This window comes from Diorhabda carinulata, chromosome 3, assembly GCF_026250575.1.
Source record: "Diorhabda carinulata isolate Delta chromosome 3, icDioCari1.1, whole genome shotgun sequence".
Lineage (NCBI taxonomy): Eukaryota > Metazoa > Arthropoda > Insecta > Coleoptera > Chrysomelidae > Diorhabda > Diorhabda carinulata.
This window is the reverse complement of record NC_079462.1, coordinates 14,639,715-14,655,694: the sequence shown is the minus strand read 5'-3', so window position 1 is coordinate 14,655,694 and position 15,980 is coordinate 14,639,715. Positions and strand designations below refer to the sequence as shown.

The window sequence follows — 15,980 nt, the reverse complement described above, 5'->3', positions numbered from 1 at the left end:
AAGACATCATTGTGGGAACACTCAGGAATTATTACCTTCCATATTGTTTTATAATAATTTCTAAAGATGTAGTAAAAACTCTTTCTATTTTTGGCTAAGAAACTGTTCTGCTGACAAGACATATCGAGCTGAACTTCTTGAAGGCTGTTCCATAATCGGAGAACTCCATGTTTATGGCAGTGTATTTCTAGTGTATTTCTAGTGCTAGAAACGAGAAATAATTCCAGCACCAGGACTATGGGATTCTTCTTATAAAGCGGGCAGAGGAAATAGCGATTAAAGAACATAATTCCATTACAATAGCAGTCATCTCAGGTGTTGGTACTAGAAGTTATTACAGAAAATAGGGTTACGAATTAGAAAGACTTTATATGGTGAAGAGTTTAAACTAAGGGGAATAAATTAGTACTTTCGATTGTGTAGATGGAGTTGTTTTGTGACAATAAACATTTAAATAAAAACATCATTGATACAGAATGGCTAAGGAAGATTGATGAAGAATACAAGAATTCTAAGAAAGTTGATGTGTAGGTTAAGGTTGAGAAATGTTTCTAGAAATATCAAATCATCTTTTTTGCATTCTTGACTTTATGATGTAAAAACTCAAACTTTCATCTTCTTCATCTGGAAACTTTATTTATTATTCAAATATTATCACTGTAGTAGCTTTGTCTTTTGCTACATTGCTTTAAATAATTACAAGAACCCTTCTAAGGGCTCGATGCTTTGTGTGAATATGAATTATACAAAGATTAATAATCATTTACGGATGCTGCAAGTCTTTATTGTGAAGCTAATGAGCATTCTTAAATTTCGTAAAAGCTGCGCATTGTTATAAAAAGATTGACAATTCAGAACGTATTTATATTAAATTATTTTTGCTTTGGAATGTTTTCATATGAAGATAAATTTAGTGCTGCGGCTCAATATTATCAAGTCATACGCGAATTACTACTAGATGATGGAGATATACATATGAACTGTCCAAACGTGAGTACAAAGGTACATGTGTAATCTCCAGAGGAACAAATTTTTTATTTATTTTTTTAGTAATGAAGCCCATTTCCATTTAAGTTACTACTTAATACTCTAAGATCCCACCGCTTGATCTTGCAGGTAACTGTTTTTTTGATGAAATTAATTTTAAAAGAATCTTGAGGATGTATGGAATGGATTAAGGGTAGGTTGCCTTGTAAAAATTAGCCGCAATTACCTGTAATTAATTTTAATGTCATTAATATACTAATATAACTTGCGGCTATATGTTTTTTTAGTTAATCTTACAGCATTTGAAAGCAAATGATGTCACAAATCAAAATAAAAATGGTTGCTAGCTCTTAGTCGGATGCAGCATTAGGGTTGCCACGTGTAAACAGGTATATTATTGTTAATTAACTGCATTACCGGTTTAAAAAAAAATTATGCAAAATTGGAGTTTTATATAGATTGAACATGAAAATCCATGATTGTCAGCTGCAGAATGGCCGCTAACAGAGGTTGCCATGATTTTTGTGAACGACTCTCGCTACAAGTAAGTAGAAGCGCAAAAGATAAGATGCATCCTCAAGATTCTTTTTAAATTAATTTCATCAAAAAAACAGATACCTGCAGGATCAAGCGATGGGATCCTGTACTATAAAGAAACAAGCAAAAACAACAAGACGATGCTAAACGACATCAGTTCTCAAGAATTGCATGAAAGGCATTTGCTTTTATCTAATATAAGTTTGGTGCAATTTTCTGTAACTGTAACTATTGATCTCTAGTTCCTTGTGGAAAATGGAGTAACTGTGTGCGTTAATGCAGTCCTTTTTTTCCCACGACTACATGAGTCGTACTTTGGAGAAATTTGATTTCTACAAGATGGCGCAACGGAAAACACTGCAAGATATAATCGAAACCGTGTTTCACGTAACCTAATTCGTTCATAATCTTACGACAAGCTTCTGTTCATCATGCTAAACCGCATAGTCTCTTTAAAAGCAATGGATTGCTAGTGATATGTTGATAGTATATATTTTTAAAAGTATATTTTTAAAAACTTACAATTAGCCGGCCGCTCTATGAACTCGATCACTGCCCTGAAGCCTTTGCCTTCTATATTTTCATCAGATCTAAAATGGATCCAGAGATAGCGGTCACTCGATGTTATCATTGGAGGAAAATTCCTACCACAAAATAGATTATGGAGTAAGTTGCTGAAGCCATGAGCACCATCACGTACTTCTAGATAATCGTGTTTACATCCTGGGCTGGATTCTAATTCAAACCAATCCCGAAAATCTAGTTTCACTAGATATCCTGGAGGAGCTGGAAAAAAAATAAACATTCATCAGATTACAAGCGTACTAGTTTGTTTTTAAGCAAAATAGATACATTTCGTGATACAATTTTAGAATTTCGGTATACGTTCGATAATTACTTGGATTTCTTAGATATATTATACAGTTTAATGAAAAATTAATGAAGCGCATCAATACTACGACGGACGATAATTGGATTCAAGTCCTCCTTATCATGTTGGAGTAATATGAAAATCATTCTGAAAAATATAATCTTTGAACCTTTGTTAATTTTTATATAATTTTCAAAATTAATTGTATGTTTAGTCTTGTCTCAGTTTTGTCCATACCTAATATGTTATTATTTTATATTTAAAATATATTCTCTCATTGAAAGAACAAACTTATTGTCACTAGAAAATAAGTACAATTTTATGGACAAAGCTACATAATTTTATATTATATGATTGAATAATACGATATAATGATTCAATAGTAGTATATAAGATATATATATATATATATATATATATATATATATATATATATATATATATATATATATATATATATATATATATATATATATATTATACGAGTATTCCAAATTGAATTATGCCAGTCTCTAGAGTCTATGGTAAATTGTAGAATTCAGCTACAGACTAATAAGATCTTTCAAGCAGAAATGCCTTACTTAAACATATTAAAAGGTTTTGCTATTTTTATTTCAGAAAGTAGCTGATTGAATAATTTTTTCGCACTGAAGATAATGGAATTTTTCACCAGACCAGAAGTAGGTATAGTCAAGTAAATGTCTAGCTTCTTTCTTCTAGTAAGGTCCCTCAGTCGTGTTGTGGAAGTGTTTGCAAACCAAAAAAACAGATTCTAAAATGAAGAGAGCGGGGAGAGTTAGAATTTTGTATTTTTTAAAATAGAATTTGCAATGTGTTCTACTACTCAAACCATAAATATGAGGAATAGCTCTTTTTTGAAATTTGAAGATAGAATCGAAGACTAGCAAACTACAAGAACCCCAGAAAGGCAAACCATACCGAAGATACGATTCGAATAACGAGTAGTAAGTTGTTAAAGCAGTATTCAGACACAGATTTAATGGAAAATCAAACAGAGATTCATTTTTTCGTCAGGTTTTCTATATGTACAGACCATTGAAGGGCACTGTCAACATGTAGACCAAGAAATTTTATCGAATTTCAGGATCGTATAAGTCATCGTTGAGCTAGAAGTTTTAAAGCTCCTTTATATCATTCGCGAATAAAGTGAATTAAATGTTGATCCGTGGGTCAGTGAGATCATTGTTGAAAATCAAAAAAATAACTGGACCCAAAACTGAGCCCTCAAGCACACTACAGACAATTGGCAATTTACTTGAAATTTTATCATTAGGTATCAATTGATTTCGACATTCAAGGTAAAATATAAACCATTCCATGTTTAAACTGTAGAGTATTTATCCAATATTCGATTAAATTACAAATGTAACTGTAAAACTTGCCTTATATAACTTTGGCTATGAGATGCGCAAATACAGAACGTAGGCCGTACTAGAAGTGAATGCGATAGTAGAATCATATGTAAAATCCTAGGAGATAGTTGAGTTCAATATTTTCAATACAAAATCATATTAATAAGATGAATGAGAGATATATTCCCATTATACGTTCAAAAATTATAATATTAAGTTCGGATATAGGAGAGTTGCTACTTAAGTTTTGAGATATGGTAACACTGATGTGAATATGTTAAATTAATCTGACATTGCCATTATAAAGTTTGACATTTTTAATGGTGAAAGTACCCAGAACGTAATGACATACGAGTGATATTTAAGTTGTTTACAGATAATTGAAACATTCATCTTGATCAAAAAATGGAAATAAATCGCCAACATTTTTTGCGATGATTTTTTATGACCTTCGACGTGGAGAAAACAGCAGCGTGCTGATCAAATTGCTTTGACTCTTGGTGATGAAGAGCCACGTCGAGCCACTGTATTTCGGTGATATCCCGAATTCAATCATGGTGGCACTTCGCTACAGGATGGATTTCGTGAAGGTCGTTCAAAATACGTTGTTGTGCGTAAACTGATATTGCAAGATCGTCATGTGACATACTGTGATATTGAATCATACTTGGGCATAAGTTTCACTTGCAAAAATTCAATTTTGCATGAATATTTGAATGGCAAAAATGTTTGCTCTCGTTGGATAGCGCATAATTTTAAAATGATTGCCTGTTTTTTCGGAATAACTGGAAATGTCGCCACCGTTCCATTAGAGCAACGTAGAACGGTTAATTTTGGTTGGTACAACAGCATTTTTTTTACTAGAACTGTTCGAAAAAATCAGTGAAAACAGTCGCAGAGGATGAATCGATCTCCACCACTTGTTTGAACTGATGTGAGATCTTACATCAGATCCAACAAAAACGTTTTTGAGCAGTCAAAACATCGAAATGATGGTTTATCCACCGTATAGTCTTTGTTTGGCACCCAATGATCTCTTCTAATTTTCACAGACCAGAAATGAATTACGACGTCAACGTTTTACTGCACATAAAGCAGAGGTTGATGCGTTCAAATCACATGTTTTGAAGGTACCTCAATTGAAATTGAAAAAATGCTTCGACATTTGGATCGAACGCATGCAAAAGTGTATAGATCTTAATGTATAATATTTTAAAAAATAATAGAGCTATATCCAATCAATATTATTTGTTTCTGGTTCTTGTCTATCTCAAGACTTAAGTCGTCGAACCTTCCTGTCAAAGCAGAAGTATCTAGAAATTTGTGTTTATAATGAAAATAATGATTCACACATAGTACGGTAAAATTATATTTTGTGTTGAAAAGGTGAAACTTGTTTACCAAAAGTAAGTATAAGTAGCGGAAAGCAAAAAATTCTGAGCTTAAATAGGAGAATGTATTTTTGATAAAAGTTCGAATACTGAAACAGTTACAGAAAAGTCCTCTCACAATATAAAATATTATCAGATTTCCTACAAAAATCAAGCGTTTTCTCACAAAACACTATGAAAACCAAGGATATAAGATTGTCTTATCTTTCCCCGCCACTGCGGAATATCTGATACTATATTGCTTGCTACTTTGTCGAAAATCATCATAGAGACAAACATCAAAGTACGCTGAGTATCTCAAGTTTATTTTCATAAGTTTTTGAGAACGCCACCGTAAAACTGGTAATTTCAACTAACCTTTCCTTGGTGTCCCAAGTGTCTTTTTAAAATTGACGGAATACTCAATCAAAATATATTTACAACTTCTAATGAGAAATATATCATTTTCCTGTATGTTAAGCCGAAGTGCACAGTTCTTGCTTGCTAAAAAAATTTCTCGGAATTCCGTAGTAAACGTCAGTAATAAATTTTAATATGCATTTTAAATGGACAGTAATGATACCAATTATACGTTCTCGGTCTAAACCCTATTGCTATAACAGCCCGGAACCACCTACTCGCACCAAAAAACAGCATTATGATTTGTTTTAGATATGAATTTTAATATTTTGCTTACGGATCCCTCCAATTTGCGATAACAATATTTTTGCTATAGCCGCCTGCCATCAACTAATTGCGCCAAAATAATGCATTATGATTTGATTTCTATGTAATTCTGATATAGTGCTAACGGCTCATTCCAATATGTTGAGAGGAGTATATGAATTCACAAAACAGTGCAATTGTTGTTTATGATAACAAGGTTATCACTATAACAGCTCAAAACCACCTACTTGCGCCCAAATACAGTATTATGATTTGACTGGACATGAATTTTGATATTTTACTCACGGCTCACTTTAATATGTTGAGAAGGAGATACAAATTCACAAAACAGCGCAAGAATTTTTGCGATAACAAATTTTATCGCTATAACAGCCGGGAACTACCTAGTTGAGCCAAAATACACCATTATGATTTGTTTTGGACATGAATTTTGATTACAACTCACTCCAATATGTTAGGAGGAGGATATGAATAAACAAAACAGCGCAGTTAATGTTTGTAATAACATATTTCATCGCTATAGCAGCGTGCCACTACCTACTTGCGCCAAAATACTGCAATACGATTTTATTTGGACATTAATTCTTATATTGTTTTCACGGTTTACTCGAATTTGTTGAGGGAAGGATGAGAATTCAAACAACAGTGCAATTGTTGATTGTGATAACATCAATGGACATGAATCCTGATATTGGGCTACAATATGTTAAGAGGAGGATACTTCTTCTTCTTCTTACGTTAGGACTAGGTCCTGTATTTTCATCAAGGTGGTCGTCCAGGAGGTCGAGTTGTGTCTGGTTTCTTTTCCTTTGCAATTTTTGCTAACCGTTCATTTGGCATTCTGTCAACATGGTCTCTCCATTCTCTTCTGCGGCTCCTTGCCCATCTTACTACATTTTTCTTCCGATCGAGTAACGTATGTCCTGTATTGATCTCAGAGTCCGCATTTCTGTTGTTCTTAGAAGCCGTTTAGTGGTTGTGTTCTCCGCTCTAGTTTCTATTGCATATGTCATGACCGGCCTTACGCAAGTTTTATATATTCTAATTTTACATTTTGTGCTCATGTATTTATTTCGCCAAATTAAATCTCTAAGGTATCCTGATATTAATGCTGCCTTCGTTGTTTGTGCTTTTACTTCTTTCTTTAGATTTCTATCGCTTGTTATGTTTGTCCCTAGATATTTGAAGGATATCACTTGTTCTACACGGTTCTTTAGATATTGTCAGAGATTTTGTCTTTTTTGTGGATATTTGCATGTTGTACGTGTTCGCTATTTGTTGAAATATATATAGGAGCTTCTGTAGGTTATCTTCGTCTTCCGAGTAGATTAGTGCGTCATCGGCATATTATATTATTTTTATCTCTTTGTCACCCATTCGGTATCCTCTCCCGGCTTGCTTTACTTCGTTGATGATTTCGTCCATTATAATATTGAACAGGATTGGGCTTAAGCTATCCCCTTGTCTGATACCAGTTGCCACAGGTATTTTATTGCCTAATTTGTTTGCCGTTCTCACAAAGGTATAATTATCGGTGTTAAGTTTTTCGATAACTCTTATTATATTGGGGCGAACGTTCCTTTTTTTTAGTAGAGTTATAACATCAGTTAAGCGTATCCCATCAAACGCTTATTAAACTCTATGGTGTTTTCAGTTATTTGGCGCATTATAAATATAGCATCTATAGCAGATCAGAGGCTAATGCCTCGATAATTTTGGGAATAGGTTTTTACTCCCTTTTTGAAAATCGGTATCAGAATATTTCGCATTTTTTCCATTACAAGCTGGTGGTTTGTTCCTGCATTTGCAGAAGTTAGAGATGTAGTGTCCTGTATTCTTGTCGGATGGATATTTTTATTTGTAACTATGTAATCTATAGTTGATGTATGTCCTCGTATATTTTCGAATGTATATTTATGTTGTGGTTTATGTGGGTAGAAGGTGTTATTAATTCTTAGTTCATTGTGTATGCATAGCTGTATCATTTTTACACCACTCTCATTGATTGTTTCTTCGTTAAATCGATTTTTGATACCGGGAATAAGTTCATCCCCAATTCTTGCATTGAAATTCCCTAAGATTATTATTTCGTCATGATTGGGTGTACCGTCTAAGACTGTTTGTAATGTCTGATAGAATATGTCTATATCCGCCTGTGTTTAGATGCTGTCGGGTGCGTAGATACTTATTATATGCGTTGGTCTTGATGTTTGTAGGTTGATCGTCGCCTGAAGTATTTTGTCGTTAACGTATATTATATTGCTGATTTGATTCTCGTAGCTTTCGTGTAGCAGTAAACCAACTCCTGATGTTGCTCTTTCATTTTTATTCTTGCCGCTGTATATTAGAATGTAGTTTCCATATTTGCTGTTACCTTTGCTCTTCTTTTTATTCTCCGAAAGGGCGCATATATCTAATTTGTAAAATTTCTTGGTCTTTATTATTAAATGATGTTACATTGCAGCATCCAATTCTAAGTAAAGTCGTTTTCCTTTTGCGCTTAATCCTTTTTCTCGCCAGGTTGTCATTATTTAATCCAGTCACATCCGAGACTAAACTGTTGTTTGGATCTCTGAGCACTGTTTTTTTTACCCAAGCAAGAGGAGGATATGAATTCACAAAACAGCGCAATTGATGTTTGTGATAACAAAGTTGATCACTATAATCGCCCAGAAACACCTACTTGCACCGAAATACAGTATTATGATTTGTTTTGGGCATGAATTTTGATAACAGCTCACTCCAATATGTTGAGAGGAGGATATGAATAAACAAAACTGCGCAATTAATGTTTGTGATAACAAATTTTATCGCTATGAATTCTGACATGACAATTGAATAATATCATCCTATCGAATTGTCAATATTATTCATTCTACAAAAATTATAATATTTCAATTTCCTTCTAGTAAATTATTTATTATTGTTGTAGAGAAAAAAAATTCTGACTAATATTTCCTATTTCACAACTAAATATAATCGAGTGAGTTTTATGGATTTCAGTGGCACGACATAAATTTATGAGAATATGAATTAAAACACAAGACAATTATCATATACAAATTTTTCTGAATAATCCCAATTAATTATCTTATACTCCTTATATCTTCCTTTTTTCGGTTGAATACAAACAGTTTACAAATGTTCTACGAAGCAGTCCATGAATAATGAAAATTTATGATCCTGTAAAAACCGTAATGCTATCTGGTTGGATTAGGAAAAGAAAATTGCATTGTTTTATCTTCCATAATTACTCAGGCAAAGAGTTCGTAATACTTTAAAATAGCTCAATTTTAAAGACCAGTTCACCACGTTGTAAGAATGATTATATATCTGTAAGATCAAAACTATACTGATTAGTACCAATTTAAACTGAAACTAAACTAGGAAATAATATTTGAATCACTTGAAAAAACATGAAACATTGAAGGTCAGTCAACCTTAATCGATTAATCTCTCGATAAATATAGAAATGAAAGATCGAATGAAAGCTTAAAATTTACATTGTACAGTAAAGTCGACTAACTTGAGTCCAGAAAATGACACTTTACGGTAATCTTGTACTTTACAGTACTCTTAAATTCTTAAAAAATCAATTAACATCAATAACTAAACTTTCATTCTAATTGGAATTATTTGTCCCACTGCTTGCGCACTTTTCTCAGCAATTGTATTTGAATTATTAGCCATACATTCGGAAAATATTTTTTGAATTTCCAAAAATTCAATATGTCTGCCTTTGCTTACAATGTTACCTTTTAATTTAATTTTAATTTTTTTAAATAATAGAGAGAGAATAATCAGAGGAGCTCTTTTTCAGTAAAATTGTCAAATTTTCAAATATAAACAGAATGAAAAAAATATGATATCACGATATACGTCCGTGAAGTTATTATTACAGTACTCTATTGGATATTCTTGACTCGGCTCCTTCGTCGCCTCGTCCATAAGCATCTCGTAACGTCTTAAATCACTTCCCCTTTAAACTGTCATTCTTAACTGAAATTAATTCATAACAATTGATTTTAAATTATAAATAGTTATAAATTGGTGATGTTATACCTTTTGACATACAAGAAAAGTAGAAGCCTTGTTGTGAAACGTCGACCACGTAAATGTGATTGAAGCTGATCCATCAATCCCACAACTTCTTAACAGTCTAGAATGTGGGGTGGGTTTAATTGCCTTCGTTTTCTATTTCATACAGTCCCGAGTGTAGTACTCTGGAGTTCCTTAGTGTTTCACACTTCGAAAGAATAAGGATAAAGGTTTCGCTCTCTGTGCAACAAAACCTACACGCCGCATTATCTGCTAGGCATAGCATTTTCAAGTGTTTGTTGAGACAACAGTGTCCCGATAAATTGATACATTCTGCAGATCTACTCTGGTTAGAGTTTCCCAGAACAATCTTTTTCTGCCAAATATTTGATTTTAATAAGCACAGAGAGTAACACCATCATTTACTATCGAAAAATTTTGGGCAGCTGAATTCCAAATGTGGCCGTATCGGTTTTTATTGATGACGAGACTTCGGGACTACCAAAAATTGCGAAAACCAGTGATATCATTGAAAAAGATCAAATGGTACTGGTCAACCGTAAGATTTATGTTAGAAAGATATAAGGGGCTATAGACATATTAAAATACATATTTTCCATACACTGACTGAATAATTATGAATAACGCAATTTAACCCTATGGTAATTGCGTTGTGTTTTTTAGCCAAGTATGGACGAGCTGGGTCATATTGACCCAATATTGTTTTAAGTAATTCCAAGCAAAAATCACTTGCTAAGTTAATGGTCAATTTAAAACTTATTGCTGTTATATAATATATATATATATATATATATATATATATATATATATATATATATATATATATATATAATATATATCTATAATATAAAATAAATACAAAAGAAAGAAATACTAAAAATCACATTTACCACAGAAAACAGAAAAAAACTTTGAAAACCAAAAAACATCACGAAACAGTCCAAAGAATCATATTGCAGTCAAGACAATGGATTGCAACGGGCAAACCTGCTCCGCAAACAGCTAGTGCGGTTTCGTCAGCGTCAGCTGGAACAGTGACGGTTTTTTTGGGTTAGTCATGGGATTATCTACGAGAACATCATCATCATGGCGTTTGATAAGGAAGAAAGAGCAATCATTTGAAGAAAATGAAAGTGCTTTTTCCATCAAGAATACACACCTTCCCAAAGTTCGGTGATTCCCATGGCTAAAATTAGCGAATTGGTTAACCACCCACCGTACTCACCAGATCTATCTCCCTGCTACTTTTTCCTTTTTCTTAACGTTAAAGTTTCACTTGAGATTTTTATGACACGAGAGAAAGACCAGAAGAAATAAAGGGATAAAAAGCGCTGCTGAATTAAGTGTATAGACTATGTTGAGAAATAAAAATGTCTCATTTCTTTGTTAGATCAGAAACTTTTCAGACACCCCTCGTATGTTCTTCATTCGATCATTTAGGAATGGTTCACTAATTTTTGAATTAAACATATTGATATGAGTAGTTCAAAATAAGCTCGAATATAGAAGGTAGTCTTCAAACTGATTAAAACTGAAACCTTGTATATTTGTTGTGAACATTTTTTATACTTTGATAAGCTAAAATGTTGAATGTTGAAAAAAAGGGGAAAATAACATGACTGCTAGTGACGTGGCACGTTTATTAAATTATGAAAGCAGCTTCGGTTCGTTTATACTAAAAGCAGGAGCCGCCGTGTTCTTTAAAGTGGTGCATATCACTGGATACTTGCCGCAAACGTGACTAAATGATGAGATTCATTTCTAATTGCCATACGTGTCAGAAATTTCATACGTTTAATTCTTGTAATATAATTTTCCAACGCAAAATTATTCTTATTATGATAAACTAAGACTTTGGAATCTTTATCAATAAAATATTTTCTCGAATATGAAATTGAATAATGAAAGATAGATAGTGAGCATACACAGCCTGGATCCCTTCTAGATCGATATTTAAGCAGAAAAATGAACATTGATTAAAAAAATGACAGTTGCGATACTATATATAATTTGAGAGAATTCAGTGCATAGAATTCTCATATTAGCATTAATAAAAACCTAATAAAAATCCCCTAACCTCCTCCCTAACCAATGAATTGTTTCTCTAATTTACTCACTTACTTATTCGCAACTTTTTTCATAAGTGTAAAGGTATTTGGTTCTATCCGTTGCAGCCTATTTTGCCTGTTTCCCATTGAGTCCCCTCTTTCTCTGGTTATTTGCAATTTCCGTATTTAATTTCTCCCTAGGTATACCTCTTCTCTTTCTTAATTTATTTCGAAATCCTCTAACCTCCTTCATTATCACTGTAGGTCCAAAAACATCTCATTTGTTGTTCGATTGTTCACACCCCACTCATTATATTTCATCAGCATTTAATTGTGTCGTTCTATATTTCATCTATTCTCTCCTTCTCTCCAGGTATTTTATAGTATATTCATGTTTACGAGGATATATTGAAAAATTCTTAGCCTACTATAGACCCAAATGAAATTTCAATGTCAAAATATTTTATTACTCAACATATTCTCCTCTTAATTGAATACAGCGAACCTGCAACGTCTCTAGATCTTTCAAAAAAAAATGTTTCTTCTTGCTCTGCAAATAAGACCTCCACAACTTTCATTACTTCCTCGTTGAAAGAAAATTTACGATGTTTTATACTTTTTTTCAGTTGAGGAAAGAGATGATAGTCGGACGGAGCCCAATCTGGTGAATAAGGGGGGTGTTCTAGTAATTCAAACTCCAAATCACGAATTTTTTGTATGGCAACATTAATTTTTCCCGTAGTGTGGTCAGTAATGTCGAAAAGTAATCTCCAGTTATCCAAAAAAATAAATCACCAATCCTAAAAAACCTGTAGCAAGAAATTTTCCATCGATTGTTGCTTTGTTTCTGGATCGTAAAAATGTACCCAAGTCTTATCTATAGTAACAATTCGGTTTAAGAAGGCTACATCGTTTTCAAATTGAGCACAGATTGAACGCAATGCTTTTACACTTGTACGCTTCTGGTCAACGTTCAAATATTTTTGGAATCCATTTTGCAGCAATTTTTTTCATGTCCAAATTGATGAACGCGTTCGTATGAAATATTCAGTGCTTGACATATCCGTTTTAGCCCGATTCGACGATCTAAGAAAATCATGAACTGCATCGATATTTTCGGGGACTGATACAGAAACTGGCCTTTCCGATCGGTCATCATCTTCAATAGAAAATTTACCTCTTTTGAAGCTTGCAGTTCAGTTTTTCACAGTCACATACGAAGGACATTGATCACCTAGGGTATTAAGCATATCTTCGTAAATCTGTTTACCTCTTAACATTTTAAATACAGGTACTTGATGATAGCTCGATACTCTCAGTTTCAGCTCAATTTTTCGATTTTCACAATTTCGGTGGACATCTTTTTTCATTCAATTTATTGTGTAGCTCTGGGTTACTTTTTTGACGTCAAACTTTACACTGACACTTCTAATAATTTATTCTTTGTTGCTATGGTAACGTAATATTTTGTTTATGCATGGAGCTGGTCTAGGCTTACTAGATATCAATACTTCCTCGTAAGTATATTCATTTCATACGTTGTTGTTCACTTTTTGAATTTTTTGTTTAGTGTCAGGATAAGTACTAACTACTATGTACATATTATCTTGTTCGCCCTACTGAATACCTCTACGTCAACCTCATAAAGTAAACCTGATAATAATCTTATGAGGCAATCATGATAATGATCTTATGATGCACTTCTGATCAGGACCATTTAAGGTAATTATAATAGGGACCATATAAGGTAAACCTAATCCGGACCTTATTAGTGATCTTGAGTTACATTATCATCAGGTCTTTGTCAGATTATGCTGACCTTCATTTTACCATGCTGTGGAATTCCCTTGCTCCACTCGTCGTACTCTAAAAAAATACGTGCGACAAAATAGTGTCTTACAAAACCTTGTATAGTGATAGCTAATGAGTTTTATGTGCTAAAATTATTCTAAAAGTGATACTTTGTGAATAACAGAAAAAGAAGAATAAATAAAAACCAATTGTCGCTTAGAGGATTCCCATACATCGAACGATTCATGTATGAATCCAAGTTTGTTCAATAATGATAAGTGGATAGTACAAATGGCGTACTCAGGCTGATCGATTTTACGAAAACGGTATCTGACAAAGAGAAATTCGATAATTTGCAAAAGCGAGGAAAAACATTAAATTTACATATGTAAGCCGCTACAGTCGCAAGAAAACGCACATCTTTTACATAAGAAAATTTGTTAAGTACAAGGCTAAGAAAATGAGATATACGCGAGAACGTTTTTTAAGTATGAACCGTTTTGAAGTGAAATCGGAAAAAAATTTACAAACATTTTTTAGTTAAACACTAGAATTTTATCATTAGTTAGCTGGACGTGAAAACAATTATAAACAGTTCATTTCAACTTATTTAACATATTTCTTGAAATTTGGAAAGAAAAGTTGGATGTCTGACAGTGCTTCTCAATAAAAAATTGAGTCAAAACATTGTAAGCAAAGGTACGCAGCTAGAGGGCAGCTCTTGCTGTAGAGTACCTCAACCAGCATGTATTGTCATTTCTCCTAATGAAAAATATAATTAAAGACTTTAATATCGTGAACATAGTTGTTTTGTATTGGAATTTCCTCTCCGAAATTCAGTGGTTTCATCACTGTGACTCAAAATCTCGTAACAAATCAAGTAAATCAAGTCATCCTAAAATTAGAAATAGTATTTCTTTTGATTAGTTTCGTTTTCTCACAAATATTTTCTTGTCATTAATCATATGATGAAATAATTGTCTTAGAACTCGTTAAATTTTCAATAAACCTCATCAATAGTGAAAGTGCTAAAAGCGGGGAAATTGAAATAAAGGAGAGAAATATAACGCTAAAATTTCAAATGTTCAAATTTCAATAGTTCTTCAATAGTCTCACAAACTGTTAACAAAATTAATTCTTTTTTCAATATTTTCATTTTTGAATCATTTTTATAATTAATCAGTTTCACATCTGATTCAAACTTATGACCAAGTCTAGGTATTGTACATATAGTTTTTATCGAAAGCTGATTTCTAGTTCTAACTTTTACTAAACTAAGACGAAAAATAATTTCTTTCTGTCATAGCAAATGAAAGTGGTAAGGTTAAGCCTTCCGAATTGAAAGTTTTAAATTCGGAAACAATCATTCATTAATCTCGTTCACCGTTTCGCACATATTCTCTCAGAATATTTCTTATCAACATTGGGGGCTAATTGAGGTTGAGTGTTCCATAGTTTTGGGAATCAAGTCCTAGCTTTTGGTATTGACCTGATATTTCCTAGAATAACATTCTTGAATTCAAAATTAGCTGCAAATTTTTAAACAGAACAACCAAAACAAATTTGGTAAACAACATGGAAGTTGAATCGAATTTATTAATTCCCGTTCTTATTTTCTCAATATAATTATCTAAATTAACACAAAGTTAAACGAATAAGTTAGGTTAAAATTACTCATATATTCTCATTATATTTTGTAATTACTGACTTTTTACGAATGAATAAAGTAAGTGTTATATTTTCCAGCAAACTGCAAATCTTTCACGTGGAAATTCAACATTCGAACATGTATGACACGTACAACGTTTAGGGTTTAATGATACTGTCTATGAAGTTCTATCGAATTATTTCAGCTAACTCTTTTATGAAGAACTGCATTCTCAAAAAAAGGCAAGGAATTCCAATATGCCAATATCCGCGTTATGACTATTTCCAAAAATAACTATCGTGTTTTGCTTAACTTTAAAATTCTACTAAGATTCTCTTCTTAGGAAGTTTGAAATTCTTCTAATCCCCCAATGCGTTTAATTCTCTTTGAAAATATTCACAAGCAGAATGAACAAAATATTTTTTTTTGTATTGTCTGGCAAAGTTTTATATTCATTACAACTGCAAAAGACTAAAAAACTGGCATGAACAACCTATAACGACAACATGAATTAATATTTTCTTCTAGAAATGTCTGAATACTTCGAATACTCCTCAAGATGACACTTGAATTATCAATTAGAATATGGACTTTTATTTGCATCTAAAA

The 15,980-nt window shown here is 32.6% G+C and overlaps 1 protein-coding gene across 2 annotated transcripts in view; it reads right to left on the bottom strand.

Moving 5' to 3' along the window:
* The window catches only part of LOC130891315 (neuropilin and tolloid-like protein 1), a 692,365-nt gene that overhangs the window by 95,775 nt on the left and 580,610 nt on the right, over nucleotides 1–15,980 (bottom strand). For both annotated transcript variants that reach the window (XM_057795951.1, XM_057795952.1), the window contains one exon: nucleotides 2,047–2,310. In XM_057795951.1, coding sequence (XP_057651934.1) covers nucleotides 2,047–2,310 — 264 coding nt within the window. The remainder of the gene's footprint in view (nucleotides 1–2,046; nucleotides 2,311–15,980) is intronic.